This window comes from Mustela lutreola, chromosome 9, assembly GCF_030435805.1.
Source record: "Mustela lutreola isolate mMusLut2 chromosome 9, mMusLut2.pri, whole genome shotgun sequence".
NCBI lineage: Eukaryota > Metazoa > Chordata > Mammalia > Carnivora > Mustelidae > Mustela > Mustela lutreola.
This window is the reverse complement of record NC_081298.1, coordinates 23741866-23765273: the sequence shown is the minus strand read 5'-3', so window position 1 is coordinate 23765273 and position 23408 is coordinate 23741866. Positions and strand designations below refer to the sequence as shown.

Genomic DNA, 23408 nt, shown 5'->3' with positions numbered 1-23408 from the left:
TGGGTCGCCCTGCGGCAAGGAGTCGAAGCTCCTAGCAGTGGCCTCCCCGGGAGGCCCCCCGAGGCTCGGAGTTGGGCTCCGGAGCAGGAGCCACTAGCCAGCGAATCGTGGAGGGGGTAGGGAGGGGGTATCCGCAGCCTGGGATTGGCCACCGCACCGCCGGCCGGTGACGCGAGGCGGGCGGGCCCCTTTGTGATGTCACAATCAGCTGTTTGAACGTTCCAATTTGTGCCGTGAGCCCAGCAGCGGCCGCACAGTCTCAAAGCCCCGCGGGCGAGCGCAGCAGCTGCGAGCTTCCGAGTCGGAGCCCCGCCGCCTCCCCGTCCAGCCCCCGCGATGCAGCCCGGCCTGTGATCAGCACCCACGCCGGGACGCTCCGCCGCACAACTACCTCAGAGCCACCCCGCCCGCCGCACCGCCCCCTCCCCCAGGTGAGTCCCCACCGGCTTCGGCCCAGGGGGTCCTGCGTCCGGAGACACGCCCCGCGGTCCCAGCTCCCGGGTCTTTGTTTCCGCCCGCGGCCGCCGGGCTGCATTCCCGTTTTTTGATTGGCTGCCGCAGGCCGGTAGACCGTGACGTCTCCCTATTTGCATATGACATTGAGACGTCACCAAGGCCGCACCGCCCCCCGGCTCGGGTCGCTTGTCCTCCCCTGACCCAGTAGGCGCTGGGTCGGGGCTGGGCCCACGGGTGAGGGACGCAGAAAGGCAGCAAGACCGGAGGGGCCTCTGCAGTTTCCTAAGCTAACCCAGGTGTTGGGGGCAGGCCTCCGATCCCGGACTTTCTCCTTGCCTTCGCGCGGCGCTGCTGGGTCTAGGCTGTGGGGGAGGGGGGGCGGTCCTCAAGAGTTCGGGGGCAGTCCAGAGATCCAGCTCTAGGTCGTTGGGGGCGGCACCAGATGGCGGAATACCCTCTCTCCAGCTCCAAGCTCTGCACCCCCCGGGGACAACCCTAACATCTCCCTCATCCCTGTTCTCTGCCAAGCTTTAGCTGATGTCACTCCCAGCCCCCAAACAAGGGGTCTTAGACTCCTTTTCATGGAAGGAGAAACTGAGGCCCAGAGAGGGGAAGTTGATTACCGCAGGTCCTGAAGCCGATTAGAGTCATGCCTACTGAGTGAATGACAAATACATCTGCCACGGCACATGCCTGGTTGGAACTCAGTACAAGTAACAAGTTACACATCCTCCAACACTGGGCATTGACTCTACCTTAGGCTCAGTACCATCCGAATTCGATAGGGCTTTTAGGTCCCCTCATTCCTGGATCTTTTTCCAGGAGGTCTCTGGAGACAGGGTCCCCTTTTGTGGCCTTGACCCTCCCTCCCTCTGTACCTTGGAGTCCCAGAGCCCAATAAAATCGCTGCCTCCCAGCTGTTTTGACCACAGAAAGGTGAGTCATTGGCTGCATCAGGGTGTCTCCATGGGCTGACGTAGGGGTGGGATGGAGGGTGAAGGTTCCCTCTGTTTGGCCCTTTCTTACCTTCCCAACCCCCAGCATGTCAGAAGGACTTGACCTGGCCTAGTGCTGGTGATGATGAGGCTTATGCTGCCCCTCTCTCTCTGCTGACAGAGAGGGGCAGGAGAAAAAAGGAGGAGGAGAGCTTCCGGCTTTCCAAGTGGATGGGCCCCAGAGCCTGGGCCAAGAGTCCCATCCGAGCTGGCTTTGCTAAAGGATGGGGTGGGGTAGAGATGGCTTGGAGCTCAAGTGCTATTCTGGGCACAGCTGCTGTAGTTATTAAAGGGAATGGTTCTCCCTGGAGCAGGGCTGGGAATGTGAGAATCAGGAAGCTGGCAAAGATGGGAAAGAAAATCTGGGAGGCTCCCCGCACTGTGGTCGTGAGAGGGGGCGGGCACTGGTTGGCTGGTGCTGCTGTCATTCTTGGCTCTGTCACTTACTTGCTGTGTGACTTCAGGCAGGGAGCTTCCCCCTACCGGGCAACCTTTACCTGGATATGGGGGTAATCAGAGGAGACACTGCAGGTTCTGCTGCACAGCGGCTGCTCTGGCAAATGCCTGGTGAATCTTGGTGTCAGGAACTCCAAGCCTTTTTACAGCTGGACAGAGGGGTTCTGAGGTTAGCAGTGACTTGGTTAAGTTCTGACTCCTCTCTGACCTTCCTAATCTTTCTTGCATCATTACATTTTGGCGCTTGTTTGCTGAGGCTTTCCTGACTGTGTATTCTCTGGACTCAATGTTTCATGCCCTGGGGCTCCACCTGCCTGGCCACCACCTACCTCTCTGTCTTTGGATAGACTTATTTCCTTGGATTCTCAGGTTGTAAAATGGGCCAGGTGAATATCATGGGCCTGCAACAACTCTCAACTTCGCTTTCATCTTCTTACTGAAGTGGTAGGTCGTTGCAAGGAGGGTGTGCCTCATCAAGGCTCCAATCTTCCCTTCCTTCAGGAGGGGCGGAACTTTCTGGATTTCTGGTAACTGAGTCACTAATTCTCTGTGGCTAACAGATGGGTGGGGATATGTGGCTTGTGCTGGGCAGACACTAGTTGGGGGTGCCCAACCTTTTATAATCTCTGTAGGTCTTCCACCCACCCACCAGAGAAGCCAGCACCCAGGGAACACTTCCTTCTAGAGCCCAGTGTAGGTCTGCAAATGTGGAAAATACTCTGTTTATAGAGGTTGGATGATTCTGGTGGGAAGTGTGAAAACATACCCAAGGAATGGGAGAGGTAGCAGCAAACATAAGAATACCTCGGGTGGTGGACACTTGGGTGGCTCAGTCAGTTAAGCATCTGCCTTTGGCTCGGGTCATGATCCCAGGGTCCTGGCATCAAGTCCTATATCCGGCTCCTTGCTCAGTGGGGAGCCTGCTTCTCCCTCTCCCTGCTGCTGCTTGTGCTCTATCACAAATAAATTTTAAAAATCTTAAAAAAAAAAAAAAAAAAACAAACCCTCAAACCTCAGGAGGATTAGCAATAAGTGTAGGATGCCTCCAGGGAATGGAAGGGTGGACATGCCCCCAGGGAGTTCTGCAGGAAATGTGGAATGATCCCCAGAAGATGGTGACAAGTGTCTCAGTGGCAAAATGGTTGACCATCTTCAGAGGACAGATGTGGAGGCTCAAGTTTTGGGACATATCCAGGGGACTCCCAGCCAGGCCTAGTGCTAAGGTAGACTGAAGTGGGGAGGAGAATAGATCTCTAGCTGCTTCCTTGGTGTCTCCATTCCTGGAGCACGGGTCTCCTTCCTCATTTTCATCCAGGCAAGGACTGATTTGAGGAGCTGGGTCCTGGTCCAATCCTCAGTGCTCATCCTTAAGGGCTCCTGAGGTCTGATAGGCACCCCCGTTCATCATCACCTCCCACTGACCTGCTGTTTTTCTGGGGCCAGCAACTTGATCTTCCTCCTAGCCAGGAATGCTGCCCTTGAGCAGGAGCTTAGGTATAGAGGGTGAGAGGGGGGAGGGCCCAAGGGAATAGGATCTTAGAACCTTGTCAGACAGACACAGTGAGAGCTGTGGAATCACATGGTAGCCGTTCTGTGGGATTTCTGCCAGCTAACACTCTTCAGGCCACACAGGCTCAAGTAGGTGCTCTTAATCTTTGGGATCAAGGAGTGATGTTAGGAAATCAGGATAAAAACTTCTTCCCAGGGGCACCTGGGTGGCTCAGTAGTTAAGTGTCTGCCTTCAGCCCAAATTGTGGTTTCAGGGTCCTGGGATCAAGCCCCACATGGGGCTCCCTGTTCAGCAGGAAGCCTGCTTCTCCCTCTCCCACTCCCCCTGCTTGTGTTCCCTCTCTCACTGTGTCTCTTCTGTCAAATAAATAAATAAAATCTTAAGAAAAAGAAAAAAGAAAAACTTATTCCCAGAAAAATACTTTGGCCTCCAAATTAAAAATGCCTAATCTAAACTAATGTCTAATCCAGTAAAGGCAGTGGATTATAGTGGTTATGGGTGCTGCCTCTGGAATCTGACTGCATGGGTTTAAATCCAACCTCTGTGTCTTATTAGCTGTGAGATTTTGTGCAAGTTACCTTACCTCCTGGAGCCTCAGTTTCTTTACCTGTAAAAAAGGGATAATAATTAGACCTACCTCCTAGAGTTGTTGTGAGAAATACCTGTGGTGATATAGGTAAAGTGCTTAGTACAATACCTAGCACATGAATGTTAGCTATAGTATGACAATGATAATAAGTAATTGCAGTACTGGACAGTTTCTTCCTTGCTTAGAGAACTTTGAGGTCCAGCTGGGATGTCCAGGCCTCTGGAGACCTTTCCTGATAGAATGTGGTCTTATCTATTACTCCTTCCATGTCCCTAGAGGGGGCAATGATTTTAATAACTACTAGTAGATTGGTTTACTGAATGCTTACTCTGTGCCTGAGTATGACTGGAAGCACTTTGTGTTTGGTTCATTTAATTCTTATTAGAGCCCAGAGGAGGATACTATTATTAGCTCATGGAATTCCTGTAAGGGCCCAGAGGAAGGTATTTTATCATTGACACTTGACAGATGAGAAAACTAAAGCACAGAGAAGTTAAATAACTTGCTAAGATCACACAGAAAACAGAAAAAGGCTGAAAGCAGACGGACTTACCAGAACGTGCACACACCGCAGAGCTTCCCCACCAATCCCTTGCACTGGGTGGGATCCCGAGCGGAGCTGGGAGTCAGGGGTAGTCGACTAAAGTCAGTGGGGGTTCTTGACTGCTTCTGTGCACCTCCCAGGTTTCTATACTGCCGGAGGACGCCCCCGCCTGAGGCCTTTTCATCCTAGGCCATGTTCCAGCGCCTCACCAGCCTCTTCTTCAGTACTCCCCCTCCCCCCGAGGACCCCGAATGTCCCCGAGCCTTCGTCTCCGAGGAAGATGAAGTGGACGGCTGGCTCATCATTGACCTGCCGGGTGAGACCTGGGTCAGGACTCTGATGCCTGGGCCTGTGGCAGGCGGCCGAGCTGCGGAGGGGAGGGGAGCTGCTAAGGGACTGGGGAGTTCCTCCAGCCTAGTGGGCAAATGGGGTCTAGACAGTGACACTGAAGGCAGGGGAACAGGGCCCCATCCCATTACAAGCCCGGGCGGTCTCCTTGGCAGCGCAGCGTTGGGGCCCACACCTCACGTGCCCTAGGGCAGCTAGTCGAGACTCCTGGCCCGTGGGTGCCCCGTGGGCGCGGCGGGCGGGGCTGCGGGTCTGACTAACGATGCCCTTTCTCTCCCCGCCCCATTGTGTCCGGTGTGTGTGTGTGTCCCTCCCCGCTGCGCCCCCTCCTCCGCATGGCTCCCCCTCCCGCGCCCCGTAGACAGCTACGCGGCTCCACCTAGCCGCGGGGCCGCCGCTGCCCCCGCAGGCCGCCCCCCGCCCGCGCCCTCCTTGATGGACGAGAGCTGGTTTGTTACCCCTCCCGCCTGTTTTACTGCAGAGGGGCCCGGACTCGGGCCCGCCCGCCTCCAGAGCAGCCCCCTGGAGGATCTCCTCATCGAGCACCCCAGCATGTCCGTTTACGTCACCGGCAGCACCATAGTGCTGGAGCCTGGGCCCCCTTCCCCGCACCCCGACGCTGCCCTGCCTGACGGCGACCTTAGCGAAGGGTGAGCGGGCCGGGGACGTGGCCTGGAGACCTGGCTAGAGACTGGGCAGCAAGCCCAGGAGCCCGCCCCGTTCGGAAGGGGCGGAGCCTTTAGAGGCGTGTCTTAGTGGCCGGGGGCGGGGACAAGGCTCGGAGCGGGCCTGAGGGTAAAGGGGCGGAGCCTTAAGAGGGGGCGAGGCCTGGCTTCGTGGCCCGGGCGGGGCCTGGGAGAGACAGCTCGGAGGCTTGGGGCTGATTTGGCCGAGGGGCCTGGCGGAGCGCCAAAGGGGTGGGGCTTTCAGAGGCTGGCACGCCAAGTTAGAACCGAATTGGAAGTGGGGGCCGAGCCTTCCCTGGAGTCCGGTTTACCTGTCACGGGGTTTAGAACTGAGGAGGCATCTTCAGGTTGGCTCGGAAGAAGGGCGGGGCCATAAGCCCACAGGAAGGGCCTGGGCGCCCTGCTAAGAGCAGAGACAGTATTGCGCCAGGGCAAGGGTGCGGGAACTGGGTGGGCGGAGTGTCCGGCCCTGACCGAGCCCTGCTCTGTCCCCGCAGGGAGTTGGCGCCCGCCCGCCGCGAGCCCCGGGCCCTGCACCACGCCGCCGCCGCCCCTCTGCCGGCGCGGGCTGCACTGCTGGAGAAGGCAGGCCAGGCGCGGCGGCTGCAGCGGGCCCGGCAGCGGGCCGAGCGCCACGCGCTGAGCGCCAAGGTGGTGCAGCGGCAGAACCGCGCCCGCGAGAGCCGTTCGCGCCGGCCCAAGCACCAGGGCAGCTTCGTCTACCAGCCGTGCCAGCGCCAGTTCAACTACTGAGGGTCCTCCGGCCGAGCCACAGACCCCTCGCCGACTCCCGACCCCTGTCGGGTCCCTCTGCCGCAGCCAGTGTGTTGCTCGAGGAGCGCCCGCAGCCCACCTGGGTTGGACACTACAACCTCCCTCCTCCTCAAGTGAGGTGGGGTGCTAGCCCCTCTCCCCCCACCTCGATTTTCCCACCTCTGATCCGACTCTGAACCCCCTCCTTTCCTTCACCCTACGACCCCCCATACCTGGCATTTAATCCTCCATGTCCTTCCTCCTTGACACTCCATCTTTCCTTCCTTCTCTGGTCCCTGCCCCCATCTCTGCCTTGACATTCCCCTTCATCCTTGCCCCCTGGTCCTGTACCTCTGGCCCACTCTTCCTTCCGCTAGCCTCTTCTCCCACATGTAGCTCTTTAACCCGCCTTCAAGCCCCACTTTACAAGCCTCACCCTATCTCATGTTTGGCACTATGCTCACTCCTGCTCCCTTATTCATTCCCAGTAATTCCCTCCCAAATGGATGGGGGAGTGGACACTGAGACCAAAGGGTTCTGCCTTTAGTCTCCTCCTTCCCTCTCCCCTTGGAGTTTTTTAGGCCTGGAAAGGTAAAGTATGTGGAACAGGACTGTGAGATGTGAGTTAAAGGGAGAAGGTGGAGGGAACTGAGGGAAAGAGGCAGCCTACTGGAAATGTAGACAGGACATACAGGTTGAGAAGCTGTAGGGAGCAGGGCACTGCACCATGGGAACTGGCACTGTGCTTGCTCAGAGAGGCCAAGCCCTCCTCTTGGGTTTGAGCCTGAAGTCTGCCCCCACTTCCCTTGCCTAGAATCCCAGTTTCCAAATCTCTTCCAGAAATCCACCCCTCTGCACTCCCCTTAGTCTGAAGGGCTTAATATCTTGTTGCCCTACCCTCAACATGTCACCCCAGGGGTAGAGGCTGGGCAAGGCCCTGCCATCCTGACCATCTGTTCACATGCCCAAGGTGCTAGAACTAGTTTAGGAGAGATGCAAGCCAGAGGGCTTCTAGGCAGGTAAAGTGCACACCCCAGAGTAAGAAAGCAGAACGATACTGGGGAGGACAAGCTGTGGGGTGAAGCCATCCCAAGACTAACAGCTCAGCCTTCATGTTGCCTCTGGCCTTGTATTTCACACTCTACCTAGGATGACTAATAAAAACACTCCTGGGTAGGAAGCCAGGAGCCCCACTGGCCCAACCCCCAAATAGTTCCTATCCAGGGTCGGGGCCTCTGGGGAGCCTCTCATTTCCTCCCCCAGGGCTGTTCCTTTCTAGTCTGATGGGGAGAAATGGTTGTCCTATGGTTCCCCTTGCCCTCTCCTCCAGTTAAGTAGCTGGAGGACAGAACCTGGGTGAGAATTCCTGGGTGAGGCAAGAGGGGACACAGGCAGACAGTGTTGCCCTTCTTGTGGTGGGAGTGAATTTTGGGCTCAGACACCAGCAACAGCTTCTTGGGATACCCCGAGTTGCTTCCCTTTTCCTCTAACTGTCCTCTTCTAGTGTGTGCTCTTTTCTCCCTTGAAACTTTTAAGATTTCCTGTTACATACTAACATCGGTCTTCCCCCTCACTCCAATTCCAGGTTTCTTGGCCTCACCGCCAAGCTGAGGCTTGGTGGGAAAACTGCGATCCCATGAGGGTTAAGGTAGTTGCCCTCCCTGATCCTATAGCCCCAAGCCTCAGGTTGGGTATATGGATAAAGGAGCAGGGTAGCCCCATGGTTGCTGGGATGGGGACAGAGGAAGTTCCGGTTGGGGTCTCCTATTCAATAGAGTAAACCAAATCTACAGTAAAGGCAGATCCAAGTCCCTGCACCAGTCCACTAGTGCCCCGGTAGTTGATAACCTTGCTCCTCTGGCCAAGGTTCTCCTGCAGTTATAGCCTGGTTGGTTTTATTCTTCCAGCTACCCTGTGGTCACTTCACAGCCAGTTAGGGTCTTCAGCACTTCTGAGAACTGAACCTCCCTCCCACTCTTCCTGCCTACTCCTCTGCTGCCAGCTGAGGCATAGGCTCAGTCCTGGGCAGTCCCCATGATCCTTCTGGGGGGGGGGGGGGAGAGTGAGTTATAGGGCATTTGGTTCAAATTTCAAAGGCCCCTCCCTTACCTGTATTTTTTGAGGCAACTGTAGTTCTAGAACCCTGCAGTCTCACCACCTGGCTGGTTGTAAGGCTCATGTGTTTTTGTACTTTCCTATAGATTCTGTAGCATTTGAGTGTATAGATTTCTAAGAACCAATCTACTCAGTCTCCTGCTAGTCTGACTCCTGAAGCATCAGACCTCGTCATACTGTATTGACTGTGTATGTGCCTTTCACCTTGAGCATGCTTCAGGATTTTCTTTTTTTTTAAACCACAGAACTTGAATACATGAGGGAACCTGAATTCACAAAGTCCTATGCAACCTTAGACAGGAGGGGGTGAGAGAGTCTGTCTTGACTGATGTTTTCAGAGACTGTGGAGTAGTTTGTATTAATTGATGTCAATACTACCAGCACTTTGCCAAAACTGAGTATGTCAGAGGGACCCCTGTTTCTAGAGTGAGACCCAAGACATCAAAGGGCGACTTACAGTAATTCCCCAATATGTCTGTGTGCTCCCTTCAAGCTGGCTGTCACTTTCCAGCTTTTGCCAGTTTGGCCCCAACAGGGTATCAAGTGTGTATGAATGCAGTTTGCTGCTGTTTTGGGGTATGCCTGCTCCCTAACCCCCACCTGGAACCCTGATCAATTTGTTCTGACCTATAATGTCTTAGGTGCAACAGGGACCCCACTAGAGCTCTTGGATGTCTTCTCAGATCCATGGGGCTTTAATGTGAGGGGACTGAATGCAGACACACCGGAGCCCCTTGTATCTTCCCTCTTGCCCTGCCACCTAGTTCCACATGGAACCAACAAGCTGAGTGTATCCCTCTTAGGTGTTTTGTGTTGAGACTGACTGAAATGAGAAGACTGTGGTTGACCATGTTGTGACATGTTGACAGACTCAAGGACATAACCACCTCAATCCAGTCATGTGGCATGCCTGTGTATGTGTATAACAGGATTCTGATTGTTAGGTTTTAATGTTATTCCTCTATGGGAGAAAAAAAAATTAATATAAAGAAAAACAAATAAAAATCTATTTAAAGCACATTATGCTTTCTGTCTGAGTAGAGCTAACATAGAAGAAGCACTTTGCAATCTCAAGCATAATATTGGCAAGGGATTTAGGCTGGCTTTGGTTCTGCTTGTGTGTCATACAGACACGGAAAGAATAGGGAAGATAGGCTTGTTGGGAATAGAGCCAGACAATTGTGGGGTCTGATTCATCAATAACTACTATTAGAGGATCCTTATAACCCAAGATATACATAAAGGCAGCTGAAACAGAGATGAGAATGAGAGCATGACTGAGACTTACTAATCCTTTTGGTCTCAGGTATTAGGTTCTGGCAAGGTCAAGAAGACTCTGCAGGGGAAGGGACGGACTCTGTGTCTAGCTGTAGAAGATACAGCTGAGGCTGAGGCCCAGACCAAGACAAGGACAGAGCCCCAAGCATCAGAGTCTCCTGAAGGTTGGGAGTAGGGTGGGGGCAGAAGCAGCAGGTTTAGAGACTATAATTTTTAGGTAGGAATTGAGCAAGGAAAGGGGAAAACCCAGGCATGTTGATGAGAAACCAGCCCCAAAGCCTGGTACAGATGAGAAATAGTGTACCCAAAAGGTAGAAAGTAGTGGACATCTTTGAAGTATATAAAGTATGTAACACAAAATGACCGCTTCTGTGTGGGAACTGCCTGATCTAACCATAGAATTGGACTGAAAATGGAAAGCTGACCTGAAGTGGGCAAGACACTTGATGCTGTTACAAAGAATCTGGCTGTCAGTCTGGGCTTATCTCTCAAATGGAGAAGACTGTTAACATTTTGTGCACAGAGAATCAGATGTACAAGGTGGAGACAAAGTACATCTGGGTTACTGATGGCTTCCTGTCCCTAGAAAATCCTGGGTGGTCTTTGATCCCAAGTTGATTCTGTTATTTGCAACCAAAACAAATTTGACCAACATTTATCAAGTGCCAGGTACAGTGCTGAAAGGGCTAGTTTCTTCAAAGCAGGTAGAGTAAGGACAAGGTGTGGGATTCTAATTTACAAAGAAGGCTGATCCTATTCATTTATGGTCTAAAAAAAGAGCATGCTCACCCAATAATCCCTTACCAATAACATACATTTATGTTCTAAGACAATGACATTTATTTAACACATTCAGTATTTCACATTGTACAAACCCTTAGATTCTCTTTATTCACTGGTCCATTTCTACAACAAATACATCCAAAACACTATATAATAAAATTATTTACAACATTTCCAAATGAAAAGATTCCTTTAGCTCCCACTACTGCTATTCACACACATAACTTCCACAGCACAATACATCATTAGAATATCTAAAAATGCTCACCCTGTACTCTAGGCTGCTTAGGAAATATGAAAACTAATAACATAATCGCATTAGCTCCTCTCAATACATGGCAACATTTTAGAAACCTTGAACTTCATCTTGTAACACCAAAAGGTTCAACAACTCTGCTTACCCCATTGCACTTTACAAAATAGGTTGCAAGGACTAGGAAAAGGGCCACATTATTAAAATGACTAGCTGTACAGAAATGGATTTTAAAAAGTCACAGCTCAAAATTGCTTTTTGTAAAATTCACACACATTTACAAGGATCAAGTCGCCGTCCAGCTTGTTTACTTGGATTTTCTCCGCTTGGATTGCACCGCGCTGGTTATGTCTGTTGGGGGAAGGAAGGACACGCTCAGTTGAGACAACTCTTTACGGCAGTGATGTTTTAGGCAGTCCACAAGAAGGAGGGCTGACCCTGCTGGACTCTGAATAAATCAAAGGGCCTCAAAAGGAGCACTCGGCGTGGAGAGGGTCTCAGACTTCTATGGAAATAAGGCCTGGCTCTGTATACTAGGGCCTGGCAATCGGGAAGTCTGATACAGGTGGTGGGAGATGAAGCACACATACCCAGTCGGAAAAAGTGGCAGGGTAGGGAGAGCATCTTGAGCTGGGCAATTAACCCTACAGCCTCCATCACCAGTTCTTATCACTCAGTGAAATGACAGAGAGACGGAGTACTTTTGTGAGAAATCAGTTAAGTCTTGCTACAGGTAAGTGAGTAAATTGTGCCAGAGTGCAAAAAAATGGCCTCTGGACCTTTTGGAATCAAGCCATCATTTTGTAGTAAGTGACTCTTTTTGCCTTACTATTGTCAAGCCTCTAAATAACATGACCATGACCTATGGTCAACAAGTATCTATTATGGTCTAGCCAGTAATATCAAGGCTGTGGATACATATAGGCATAGAAACAATTCAGAGCAAGCCACAGCCTGCTCTGAGCCCAGGTGAGCCTGTGGGCTTCATGGAAGAGGTGGGGAACTGAATAACTTATACGCAGAATAACAGTGGCATAAATTGAACAAGTGTGTTTTAACTCCTTTACTTCCTCTTATCATAGTGTCTTCAATCAACTTAATCTTATTCCATATTTAAACCATGTTTTCACATGGGGCACCTGGGTGGTGCAGTCAATTGAGCATCTGATTCTTGATTTTGGCTCAGGTCATGATCTTGGGGTCTTAAGATAGAGCCCCATGTCTGGCTCCACATTAGGCACAGGGTCTGCTTGAGCTTCTCTCTCCCTCTCCCTCTGCCCCCCCTGTACTCTCGCTCTAAAAGAAATAAACCTTGAAAAAGAAAACCTTCCTCACAAAAGTCTTCTATAGCAGGGTATAGTGAATAGCTTGCAGCTCTCCAAATGTAAACAATTCTTTAAAATCTTCTATTGATCTTGGGACACCTAGGTGTGTCTGTCAGTTAAGTGTCTTCCTTCGGCTTGGGTCATGACCCCAGGGTCTTGGGATCTAGATCTGAATCAGGCTCCTTGCTTGGCGGGGAATTTGCTCCCCGCCCCGTCCACCTACTGCTCCCCCTGTCTGTAGTCTCTCTTACTCCGTCAAATAAATAAAATCTTTAAACAAAAAATGTTCTATTGATGTTAAAAATTCACTCTCATTCTTCAAGCTGTTCCATAGATCTTTTGGTTTTAATAAATCAAAGTTTTAAAATTACTTCCTGTCAGAGAGAAAATATTTTCTAAAACGGTAATATGTAAGATGAATCCGTTTTATTGGTTTCTGGAAACAGGCTAAATTTTCTGATGCTGCATTTTAGGTTCAGTGTTCTAAGCAATCTTTTCTCTTTTGTATCATATTTTGAAAGTCCAAACTTACGATGCAGAAGCAAAAAGCAAAAATGTTACTATTAGCTATACTAATTGCTAAGAAGGTCTCAATGACTTTCCAAGAAGTGACCAGCACAATATTTTTGGACTTCTATTGGTATAAATTTCAGTATATTTATCTTCTTGCTGGAAGGTCATGTTGCTTGTGCCATGTGGTAAAGGAATCAGTCGCTCTCTAATTTATTCCTTAGTCTTTTGCTAATCAGATGACAGTCTGACAGCATGTGGAAAAGGTTCTTTAATTTCGTATAAATCAAGAGTTTCACACACCCCAAAGTTCCCTATGATCAACTCGCTAGTCCAACTCTCAAGTTTCATTTTCACTGTAGTAAATTTATCATTTGAGTAAAATATAGAGTTGTCTTTTTTTTTTTTTTAAAGTAGGCTCCCTACCCAGTACAGAGCCCAATGCAGGACTTGAACTCACAACCCTGAGATCAAGATCTGAGCTGAGACCAGAGTAGGAACTCAGCCAACTGAGCCACACAGGGGCCTCTACACAATTCTGTCTTGAGTGTTCATCCTTAGAGAGATATCTGTTAATTAGGCCAACTTTGGGAGCTTCTTCTTTGTTGTGATATGAAGGACCGAGTGCTGTGTCTGAGAGACACCTCTGTGGCTGGGAAAACAGGTGAGAAGGGGAAGGGTGGAGAAGTAACCTCAGGCTCTCCCTCCTCCTCCTCTTTGCTTGCTTTCTCCCATCTGTCACTGCTTCATAGCACCCGATGATCTGGCAGACTGACTATGCTTCTGCGGACCAATCAATGAGTGGGACCACGAGTAAACAAATGTTTTGTGTTAGAAACTTCAGAAAAATAATCTTTTAGATACCAGGGTTAGAGGTGAGAAAGATGGTGTAGAGTGTGCTTTTACACTTCCATGAAGAAAAAAAAACTGCAACGGCCTGATACTGAAGCCTCTTATCACCTTCCCTGGATAAATCTAGGCAATCTGGGTCATAGGGCAATGTCACTTTTGATGTCTTTATAAATCCGTCTGAGAAGGTGAGTTTTTTTGTTTCTGTAGTTCAATTTTATATTTCCTCCAAAACATTACCACTTTTATTACTCCACTGAATACAGTAAGAGAATCCAGAGGTAAACTCTTTAAGGTAAGGAATTCTAGGGAAGTAATGAAGTGGCTGATGGTACATGCAGGGTATACATCAGGTCTGTTCCTAAGGATACCTAAATTCTCTAACTCTGCATAATCCTACTCCCAAGACCCCATAACCAAAACCATACAAGCAAAATAAAAATTACGTACATTGTTGAAAAATCCTGTTTTTTAAACCATCAAAGATTTTACAAGTTAATGTCTTCACAGATATAAAGGTAGTTCAAAAGCTAACAGTAACACCCTTTATATTAATATTTTGAACCAACTACATGGTAAAGAATTGGGTCAGTAACAGTCTTTCAGATGGCTGTCCATACATATCCTTGGAAAACATTTACATTATAATTTGATATGGGCATTTTCTCCCCCTGATTGCCTCATTTTGACTGTAAGTATATTTGGCCAAACCTATAGCGCAAGGGTCTACTAAATCTGTTATTTGGAGTTTACCTTTTAAGGAGTTTTAGAAAATGACCTTGGCCTTGCTCACTTCATATGTTTTTTACTGTACTACTTCTAGCCAAGATTTCTATTTTTTGCAAAAAAAAAAAAAAATTCTGAACATCTTTCAAAATTTTCATGGCTAATTTCTGAATGATGATGCTACAAGAGTATAGTCTCAGGCAGTTATTGTTCAGGGTTTTCTCCCATATCATGCTTATTTGTATGTCCATAGTAACACTTCCATTTTAAGAATGTTTTTTTAGATCATTGCTTCTCATGTCACAGGCTGAGAGTACGGTAGGGCTATCACCCCACTTTGCTGTCAGAGGCATCTTAAGGCACTTCAGGGATACCCACCACAGCTGCTCTGCTCTGTTATAGGTTGCTCTGAACCTCCTTCATATTATCATATTTTCCCTGGTTTCAAATTTAGGCATTGAAACCCATTTTTAACTACTGATCTTTTATCCCAATTGAAAATATAACCTAAAACCTATGATAAACAGAAGAGTAAATAAAGATAAATAAATAAAGATAAGAAAGACAAACCATTTCTCTGTTAATAGGGAACACATCATGTCAGGAAGTAGAACTACTCGTTTGCGTTTTTATAACAACACACCTGATTAAGTCCAGTTTTAAAAAGATGCTCATTGATTGGTGGGAGCCAATTTTTGTGTCTTTAACTAAAAGTGGGGTAGGGGGAACCCAACAACCAAAACCAAAACAACAGAGAATGACCTATCATCCATGTGGACCTCCCTGGACTTGCCCAGAAATAATCTGTCCCACCTGCTCCCATTTGGCAGTATAGTAAGCCTTGGCCAGCATGACGTAAGCAAACTCTGTTCTCCCAGCAGGAGCATGGTTAATGTCACTGGTTCTCTGACAATACAAATGTACCATACTTTTCATTAAAAACTGCTCATAGGGTGCCTGGGTGGCTCAGTGGGTTAAGCCGCTGCCTTCAGCTCGGATCATGATCTCAGGGTCCTGGGATCGAGTCCCGCGTCGGGCTCTCTGCTCAGCAGGGAGGCTGCTTCCCTTCCTCTCTCTCTGCCTGCCTCTCTGCCTACTTGTGATCTCTCTCTGTCAAATAAATAAATAAAATCTTAAAAAAAAAACTGCTCATATTTCTCTGCTTTCAAGATGCTCTGATTTTGTCTGTGCATATATAACCTGAACTATATGAACACAAAAAGGCAAACCTTTTTCTCGCCTCAAAACTTTAAGAAGTATTGATGCTGCAGAAAGATGTTTAGGTACCCAGCACTACTATGTCTCCAAATTTGATTTGTGTAGATTTTGGAAACCACCTTGATATTTTATGATCACTCCCTGGTATGGATTCAAATATGATCACAAAAAGTTATTTTATGACCGGTTCAGAGTTCTGGATACAGCATAGCATATTGCATAGCAAATAATAATGCACATTTATTCTTTAATCTGGATGCAAGAGCTCTAACACTTAAAAATAAAAACAGCTATAGCACTCACTTTGGATTTAAAAGGTAACTTACTCTAAGAGTTAAGAACTGACAGCCTGAGGGCTTGAGGCTGATGTGGAGATCTGTACATGACTATGATTCCTGGGGTTTGGGGAAAGCTCTGACATCCTTTCAGGAGACACTTACCTGCCCCCAAGCAAAATCACAAAGTTTTCAAGTCATTAGGGCTTTGCAGAAGCCACTTGTTAAGCAGGTATTACAACATGACCACCACCACCAAGGGACAATGTCCAGTTTAAGCGTACAAGCCTATTCCCCACCCCTTTCTAAAACAGGTTTCAGCTTTCCATCTTTCCTTGGCTGGCAGTTCCCTACAGACTGGCTCTAATTTGGGCTTCTCTTCTTAACTGTCCCAGCTGCTCCTGTGATTAATTCTTCCTAGTGCACTGTAAATGACACCCTTATTACCTCGAGGGTCTGGGCTCAGGTGAAGTTTCCAAAAATCTGGTATGTGACTTCTCTAAAGACCAACACTTGTTTCCTGCCCACCCCCCACCTTGTTTCCTGCTTTAAATGTAATCACACACCATATTCTACAGCCTAGAAGACCTTGATTCTTTGGGAAGGTGAAGGGCCAAAAGAATACACATAATTGAGAGGAAGCAGATTTTCTCACAGAACTTCAGGAATCTTCCCTTTGGTGGTCTAAATTTAGTATTCAATATACTGAAAGGAGTGCTTCTAAACAAATCTCTGCCTTGGAGAGATTCCCAGGGAGAATGAAGAAAGTAGCTGGTTCCTTTTCTGCATTAAAGTGGGGATACCTAAGAGGACCCTGGTTTATACAGGATGCCTGAAAAGGAAAGGAGACCCTTCCTCTCTGATGGACTGAGATAAGGTAACTTCTACACCTCTACCTCTCTGTGATCTGTGCACCTGTGGCCTACTCCCAGGGGCTCTTGTGAGGATTCGTGAAATTCTCGCCCAGAAGCACAACCTGCCAATGACAGCTGAGTTCCCAGGTCAGTGTCTGGTGTTGGTGCACAGAGCCTGCCCTCATCTTCAGGCTGGCATCCCAATAGTACTTGACTGTTTCTCAGCACCCCTGCTGATATCAGGCACTTAGCCATGATCCCAGCTCTTGCCTAATGTGAGCTACTTAAGCTCAGCACATTTCCTGAGGAGATGAAGTATCATACACTTCCCTCAGATCTGGGCCTTTGCACATGCTGTTCCTTTTGCCTAGAATATTTCATTCAACTCCCATAGCCTGCATAATGCCTTCTCATTCTTCAGCTCGCTTAAACATCATTTTCTCCAGAAAGCCTTCTCTGATTTGGCAGAGGAGCACAGCATCCCAGCTAGATGCTCCTACAGTACCATGTAATTTTGCTATCACAACATTTAACATTTAACACACTATTAGTCTTTTTGGCTGGCAAATAATTGATATGATGAAGACAGAGACACTGTTTTTTCACTATTATATCCCCAGGGCCTGGCATATGTTAAGTACTTAACATATATTTGATAGACAATTATTAATAATTACTGATTATATATCTCTTTGCCTGAGGCACCATACTAGGTACCAAGGATATGATGATGAGCAAAGCCAGACAACTCCTATCCAAGCAGAGTGCATAGATTAATTACCTATCATGTAAATAGACATAAATTTACAACTGTGACGTTATAAAGGAGAACATGGTGCTATGATTTCTCATAGCAGTGACCAGGGAGCTAGGTAGACAGAGTAGGAAGTTCATGAGGAAAAGAGAAGGAAGAGGGAAGAACATTCCCTGCAATGGGTGTAACATACATACAGACTCTTGACAAGGGATAAGAGTAGCATTTCTGAGTTGCTGAGGGAACTCAAATGAGGCTGGGAGATGCTGACAGAGACCAGACCACACAGAACCTTGTTGGTGCTTTTAGACTTTAATCCTAATTACAATGTGAATCACTGAAGGGCTTTAAGCTACAGTAGCAATGAAGATGGGGCAAAGTGGATGAATTCAGGCCACTTGAGACAAAAGCAGCAGCTTTTTGTGATGATATGAGGGATGTGAGGATGAGGGAGAGGTGCCAAGGAGGGGGTGCCCAATGGACAGATAGTGGTACCATTCCCCAAGGTGGGGAACACTGGCAAATGGCCTACCATTGTGGGTGAAATAGGACATGTTGAATATTTGAAGTCCTGGTAAGGTTGTACATGCAGTTGTCTATGATTTCTAGAGGTCTGTACTAGAAATACAAATTCATGAGTTGTCTGTGAAAAGTTGTAACTAAGAAAGTGAGGCATGAGTGAGATCGGTTGGGGAGAGAAGAGCTGGAGACAAAGGGTGAGTCAGGATTGAAGTATGAGGAAAGCCAACATCTAATATCTGTGTACTGAGGTTGAGAAGGAAGAGTCAGAGAGGTAGAGAGAAAACTTTCAAAAGCTCTAGGTCAGAGAAGCCAAGGACAGTGAATTCAAAAAGGAGACATCGGTCAATACAAGAGAGAAAATTGATAGTGTAAGGTTATCGACAAGGTTAGAGAAGATGGTATCAAGGAGGCATATGGAGGAACTGGCCTTAGACTTGAGGAGGACAGCTGCTCTATTATGGTAGGAGCAAAGGAGGATCCTGGTAGATTTATGTCTTGGTAGCAAGAGCTGAAGCAGTTTTACTTTCTCTGTGAAGAGGTGAGAATCTCTGCTGGCAGGGACAGAAAGTAGAGAGAGAAAGTAAAGTCCAGAGGAGTGGAAAAGAGAGTTGACCGCAGAAAGATGGCTGGGCCATATTGAGGATCTATGTGAAATGGTGATCATGAATCAATCTGCCCTGCTAGGTTCCTTTTCTTCCCCAATGGTGCTTGCTGCGATGTATACACACAGAAAACACATAGGTAAATGAACTAAGGAAGGACAAAGAGTAGAAGTCAAAGTAAAAGAAGCAAAGATGAAAGACAAAGTCCTCTGCTGTGGTGGTAAAGACCCCATTCTTCTATGTGACCCATAATGGCACCAACCCCCCAATGCTAACCTTTAGTAGAGCTGGAGGCTGAAGCAGGCCGAGAGGATCGCTTGCGATGTCCATTTTCCACACTTTCAGAAGCCACAGTTGGCTCTTCAGTTCGGGAGTTTCTTCTGCTTGGGGTTTTGGACTTTTCAATGATCTCTTTGGGCTCACTGCTGACAAAGGGAAGCACAAAGTTTCCAAGGAGGTGAGGGAATCAAGTCACACACAAAAATGGGTTCTTCAGGTAGAGTTTCATTTGTAAGGCAGGAGATTAAGAACTATACAGTCATTCTGAAGAGAAAATATTCCACCCTGGGACAATAAACACAATTACTTTCTATATTACTGACAATTTAAGAGTGAGTCTAGTTTGTTACACTATTAAAAATAAAATACTAAAGTATATTCCTGGTAAAATTGTGGGAAAACAGGTAAAAGAAATTAAGAACTTGCAACAAAAATTGTCAAACATTTTTTTTTCACCCATTTTTCTTAAATAACAACATTTCCTTTCAAAAAATAATAGTATCTAGGGGCGCCTGGGTGGCTCAGTGGGTTAAAGTCTCTGCCTTTGGCTCAGGTCATGATCCCAGGGTCCTGGGGAAAAAGTTACCAATATTATGAATAGTATAATCCCATTTTCATCATAACACATGTTGAGTATATATATGTAACCACATATAAATGAATGTGAGATACATTGTGTGTATGCATGATGTACAGTGCTTATATATATATAAAACACTATATAGTAGATATATATAATATATATATATTATAGTGTTTGTATATAAAATACTCCCTATGCGTAGACATACTCTGAAGAGAAGCAGAGGAAGATGAACTAAAATATACACAGTGAGGGGCCCCTGGGTGGCTCAGTGGATTAGGCTGCTGCCTTCGGCTTAGGTCATGGTCTCGGGGTCCTGGGATCAAGCCCTGCATCTGCCTCAGTATCCCTGCTGAGCGGAGAGCCTGCTTCCGCCTCTCTCTCTGCCTGACTCCCTGCCTGTGATCTCTCTGTCAAATAAATAAATAAAATCTTAAAAAAACAAATAAATAAAATAAAATATACACAGTGAGTATTGTTTGAGTCACAGAAATCCTGGTTTACTGGTAATTTTCTTCAAATTCTCTGATCTGAATTTCAAATGTTCTTTAATAAACTTTTTACTGCTTTCATGGTTCAAAAAAATGCATGGCAGAATCATTAGGGGAAAAAAGCTGATAAATCTGCTTATAAGGCATAGAACTAAAATGAAAGTAATACAACAGAGAAAAACAAAAGAAGCTGGTCAAAGGGATGCCTCTTTGGGAAGTCTTCCATGACCTCACTTCCCAAGTGAAGTTGTCTCTTCTGTCTTTTTTGGTTCACAGTCTGTTTCTGGCATTCTAGAGCACCCATCAGATTGTACAGCATATTTTCTTTGAATATCTTCTGCCTCCCACTAGATCAGGAGCTCCTTAAGAGGCATGAACCATGGCCTATCAACTATCCCTACCCCTGCGTTTTTGCTCCTGCCCGAGGATCCTTCACTAGTAGCACTATGGCTGGGAATGTGGCCATACTGTTCGCTATCTTGCTTTATATCTAACCACTGCCCCACAAGCTGAGGTAAGTGAAGAAGCAGTGAGGCTGGAGCTGGGGTGGAATGATAAGTCAAGGGGTATTTACATATCCTTTTAGAGATGTTCCGGATGGCTTTCTGGCTAGATGCCCAGAAAATGGTCCAAGCCTCTGAGGAAGAAAGATTCCTAATAGAGGTGCCTCCTTCTCCTGGCAAAACAAGAGTCACAGCAGTACTGTCCTGGTATTTATACGGCCAGTGCTCAGACAGCTCTGGAAACAAACACCCACAGGATATTTTTGATCTGATTATCTTCTTTCTGTAGCCACTTTCTGGCGCATGCTCGAGAAAGGCTAATGAATTCAAGTATTTCATAAAAATGAAGGCAGAATGATGTAGTAGGAGTATCAATAAGCTTGGAAGTAGAAGAACAGGGGTCAAGTCTTACCTATATATTTATTGGCCATTTATTTAACTTTCTCTAAGCTTCAAATTCCTGATCTATAAACCCCCATTTTGTCTGCTGCAATACAGTAAGTGTGAGGGTACTGCGGTCAGAGTGCCTGAATTTGAATCTCAGATGCACCACTTACTAAATCTGTAGCCTTGGGCAATTTACTTAACTTCTTTGAGCTTTAGGTTTCTTATCTTTAAGACAGAATTTACCTTCCTAATAGATATTGTGAAAATTAAGTGAGATAATACCCTTGTTGGGCTTACAGCCCAGTGGATGGCATGGAATGCATTCACGTAAATGTTGGCTCTTATGACCACCTCACAGGGTTGATAGGAGGATTGCATGAGAATATGACTGTGAAGGTGTTTTACAAACTAAGTTGTACAAATATGATAAATTCTCTAAAATGTCATCCTAAATAAGGAAAGACTTTTGAAAAATAGTAATACTTCTCTCCATGGGGTTAATGAGGTTGAAGCCACAGGTGTATTTCACTTTGTTAGGTTGTGGGGCTTAACAGAAAAAGCATGAGTTTTGGGGTCAGACCCCAACTGAATCTCTTATGCTTGGAGGAAAAATAGCTATATTTCAGAAGGTGTTGCAAGGACTACTATTAATGACAAGATATCAACAGCTCCTACATATTGAACATTTACTGTTTACTCAGTATGGTGAGTGCTGAACATGCTCTCTCATTCAGTTTTCAAAACCACCAAAAAAGGGAGAAATTTAGCCACCAAGTTTTATTAAGAGAAATGTTATTTCTGAGGGATGAAGACTCATGACAGCTCCCCCGCTTTTGTAGGGAAAACAGACTGGTACAAAGAGTGAAGGAAAAGGCCAAGGTGAAGAGAGCTTTAAAGGATGAGAAAGCCGATACCCTTCAAAGAGGCTTATGCCGTTTTCATGCTGAGTCTGCAGAATGATCATCTTACCTTTGTCCAGAGACTATGGCAGCATTTGCCTCGAGTTCTGTGAAAAATACAAAGCACAGAAATGAGATGTGGGAGCTCCTGTGGTCTATGTCCACTGGGAGAAGCAAGGTGTCTATGAGAATTCTGAATGCCCTATTTAGGCTAACATGTCTCTGTGCCCAGCAGGATTCTCACCCCTACATGGTACAGAGTTGGCAGGGACACAACTCAGTTGCCTGGGGCCTAAGACACTTACTTGGTCTATTTTTACTTCCACTCCACACTGTGAAATAATCCTGTTTGGATCAATAGAACTAAATTCACACTGCCTGGTTCCTATTTCACCCAGCTATAACTAGGTTAGTAAAATAAGCCTCTTCCTCCCATGTAGAAGAGATTGTTTTCATTCTTAAAATATCTCCACCCTCCTGACACTTGTTTTTAAAGACAGCAATCTTTGAATATGTCTTAAATATCTATTCAGGATGCATTCTCTTCCAAAGGACTTCCTCACTGAGTTTTAGAGGGCAGATTGCTTTGCTTTGAGATAACACCCATAGACTCCTTCATTTTCCTCTCTTCCTCAACTTCCCAGAAATGCCCTCCAAGAAAGGAAAACCTCAGTAATTTGTCTAGCAGGGTTTTGCTTAAATGAGCATTCTTGGGTTTACCAGGCACTTCTTTCTCAGCATCAGCAGGAAAACATCTTCCTCTATTATAGGCCTCTAGGTAGTTCCATCTTTCCAAAAGACTTTGCTGAGTACCAGAGAGCAGTGATTTCTCCTGCTTTTGGACTTGCACAGCTCTGCCTATCCCCCCTTTTAGAAAATTTAGCACCGCAAACTCAGTGCAGGCCTAATCTACCCCACTGATTACAGGTTAACTTCCCTGAAGGCAGTGAAGTCAGAGTGCATGGGTTAAAATTCTGACCCCGCTGCTTATTAGCCATGTAACCCCAAGCAAATTACTTGACCTCTGTGCTCAATGCTTCATCTGGAAAAAGGGGACAATCACTTTACCCACCTCAAAGTTAGAAGATTAAATGAGGCAACAGACATAAAAATTCAGTACAGCACTTGGCTCTTAGAAGTAATATTAGCTATTACTATTATTCTTGCTATGATGCTCATGTTGATGCAGCCTTAATGTGAGGAGGCTAGAATACTCTGCTTTCAGTGGAAGACAAGAGAATCCCTGCTTCCCATTTGCTACCTAGCTCCCCATATCTAAACCATAAACCTCGCACACCCCACCACATGAAACAGATACCACCTCACCGAGGACTCTGCTGCCTTGTTGGCTCCACTGGTAACATGTGCTCAAAAATGAAAACAGCCCGAAAGAGGTGGATTACATAAAAACTTTGATTAGCTTGTTAATCTGAAACAGAATTTAGTGCTTTTGAGAACTTTAACACTATCACAGCTAATTCACGTAAGTACAGACCATAGGAATTTGGTGAAGGCAGTTAGTGACTCTGGGGGCATTTTAAGGAGATTCATTTAAGAGAAACTTTTAAAACAAACAGGATTCTTCGGTCAGTTATTCTTAGATGTAGGATATGAAAAAACGCATTTTTCTGGAGTAAAGAACTGAGGCAGGAAATAGAATTCCCTTCTTCTTCCTAGCTGCTTCTTTTCTCACCAAAAATGAATTTTACTATCTAAGCCCCTATGTGAATAATTCACTCCACTCCTCCCCGTTTCAGGTGCCTAGCACAATCATGTGGGCAGTTGGTAGCAAAGGAAAAATCTGGGTGGCTGAAATGTTTTCAGCTCATCCATTCGTTTCAGAGGCCTGATTTTGCTCTGAGTGT

The 23408-nt window shown here is 46.7% G+C and overlaps 2 protein-coding genes across 12 annotated transcripts in view; one reads left to right on the top strand and one right to left on the bottom strand.

Annotated features, from left to right (window-relative positions):
• The first annotated feature begins 204 nt into the window (after nt 1–204).
• Nucleotides 205–9470, top strand: TP53INP2 (tumor protein p53 inducible nuclear protein 2). 4 transcript variants are annotated; one of them, XM_059133461.1, is made up of 5 exons: nt 648–752; nt 1279–1392; nt 4691–4866; nt 5260–5548; nt 6082–9470. In XM_059133461.1, the coding sequence occupies exons 3-5, from the start codon at nt 4743–4745 to the stop codon at nt 6335–6337; spliced, it is 669 nt and encodes a 222-aa protein (XP_058989444.1). In that variant the 5' UTR covers nt 648–752; nt 1279–1392; nt 4691–4742; the 3' UTR covers nt 6338–9470. The 4 variants fall into 4 exon arrangements, with proteins under 4 accessions (XP_058989445.1, XP_058989441.1, XP_058989444.1 ...); XM_059133462.1 differs by lacking the exons at nt 648–752; nt 1279–1392 and adding an exon at nt 205–431 and having other exon boundaries at nt 5380–5548; XM_059133458.1 differs by lacking the exons at nt 648–752; nt 1279–1392 and adding an exon at nt 207–431.
• Nucleotides 9471–10546: 1076 nt separating this feature from the next.
• NCOA6 (nuclear receptor coactivator 6) overlaps nt 10547–23408 on the bottom strand; it is a 102786-nt gene continuing 89924 nt past the window's right edge. For 7 of the 8 annotated variants that reach the window (XM_059133455.1, XM_059133456.1, XM_059133453.1 and 4 more), the window contains 3 exons: nt 21614–21650; nt 18678–18826; nt 10547–11117 (listed from right to left, as the gene is read on the bottom strand). In XM_059133455.1, the coding sequence (XP_058989438.1) occupies nt 11074–11117; nt 18678–18826; nt 21614–21650 (230 nt within the window). In that variant the 3' untranslated portion in view covers nt 10547–11073. The remainder of the gene's footprint in view (nt 11118–18677; nt 18827–21613; nt 21651–23408) is intronic. The other variant, XM_059133454.1, reaches the window with a different exon arrangement.

Excerpts from the sequence above, each read along its gene's own strand:
- TP53INP2 (XM_059133458.1), top strand. The coding sequence starts at position 4,743 with ATGTTCCAGCGCCTCACCAGCCTCTTCTTCAGTACTCCCCCTCCCCCC. Across the intron at positions 4,867-5,259 it reads GCTCATCATTGACCTGCCGG|ACAGCTACGCGGCTCCACCT; the intron begins GTGAGACCTGGG and ends CGCGCCCCGTAG. Across the intron at positions 5,549-6,081 it reads GACGGCGACCTTAGCGAAGG|GGAGTTGGCGCCCGCCCGCC; the intron begins GTGAGCGGGCCG and ends CTGTCCCCGCAG.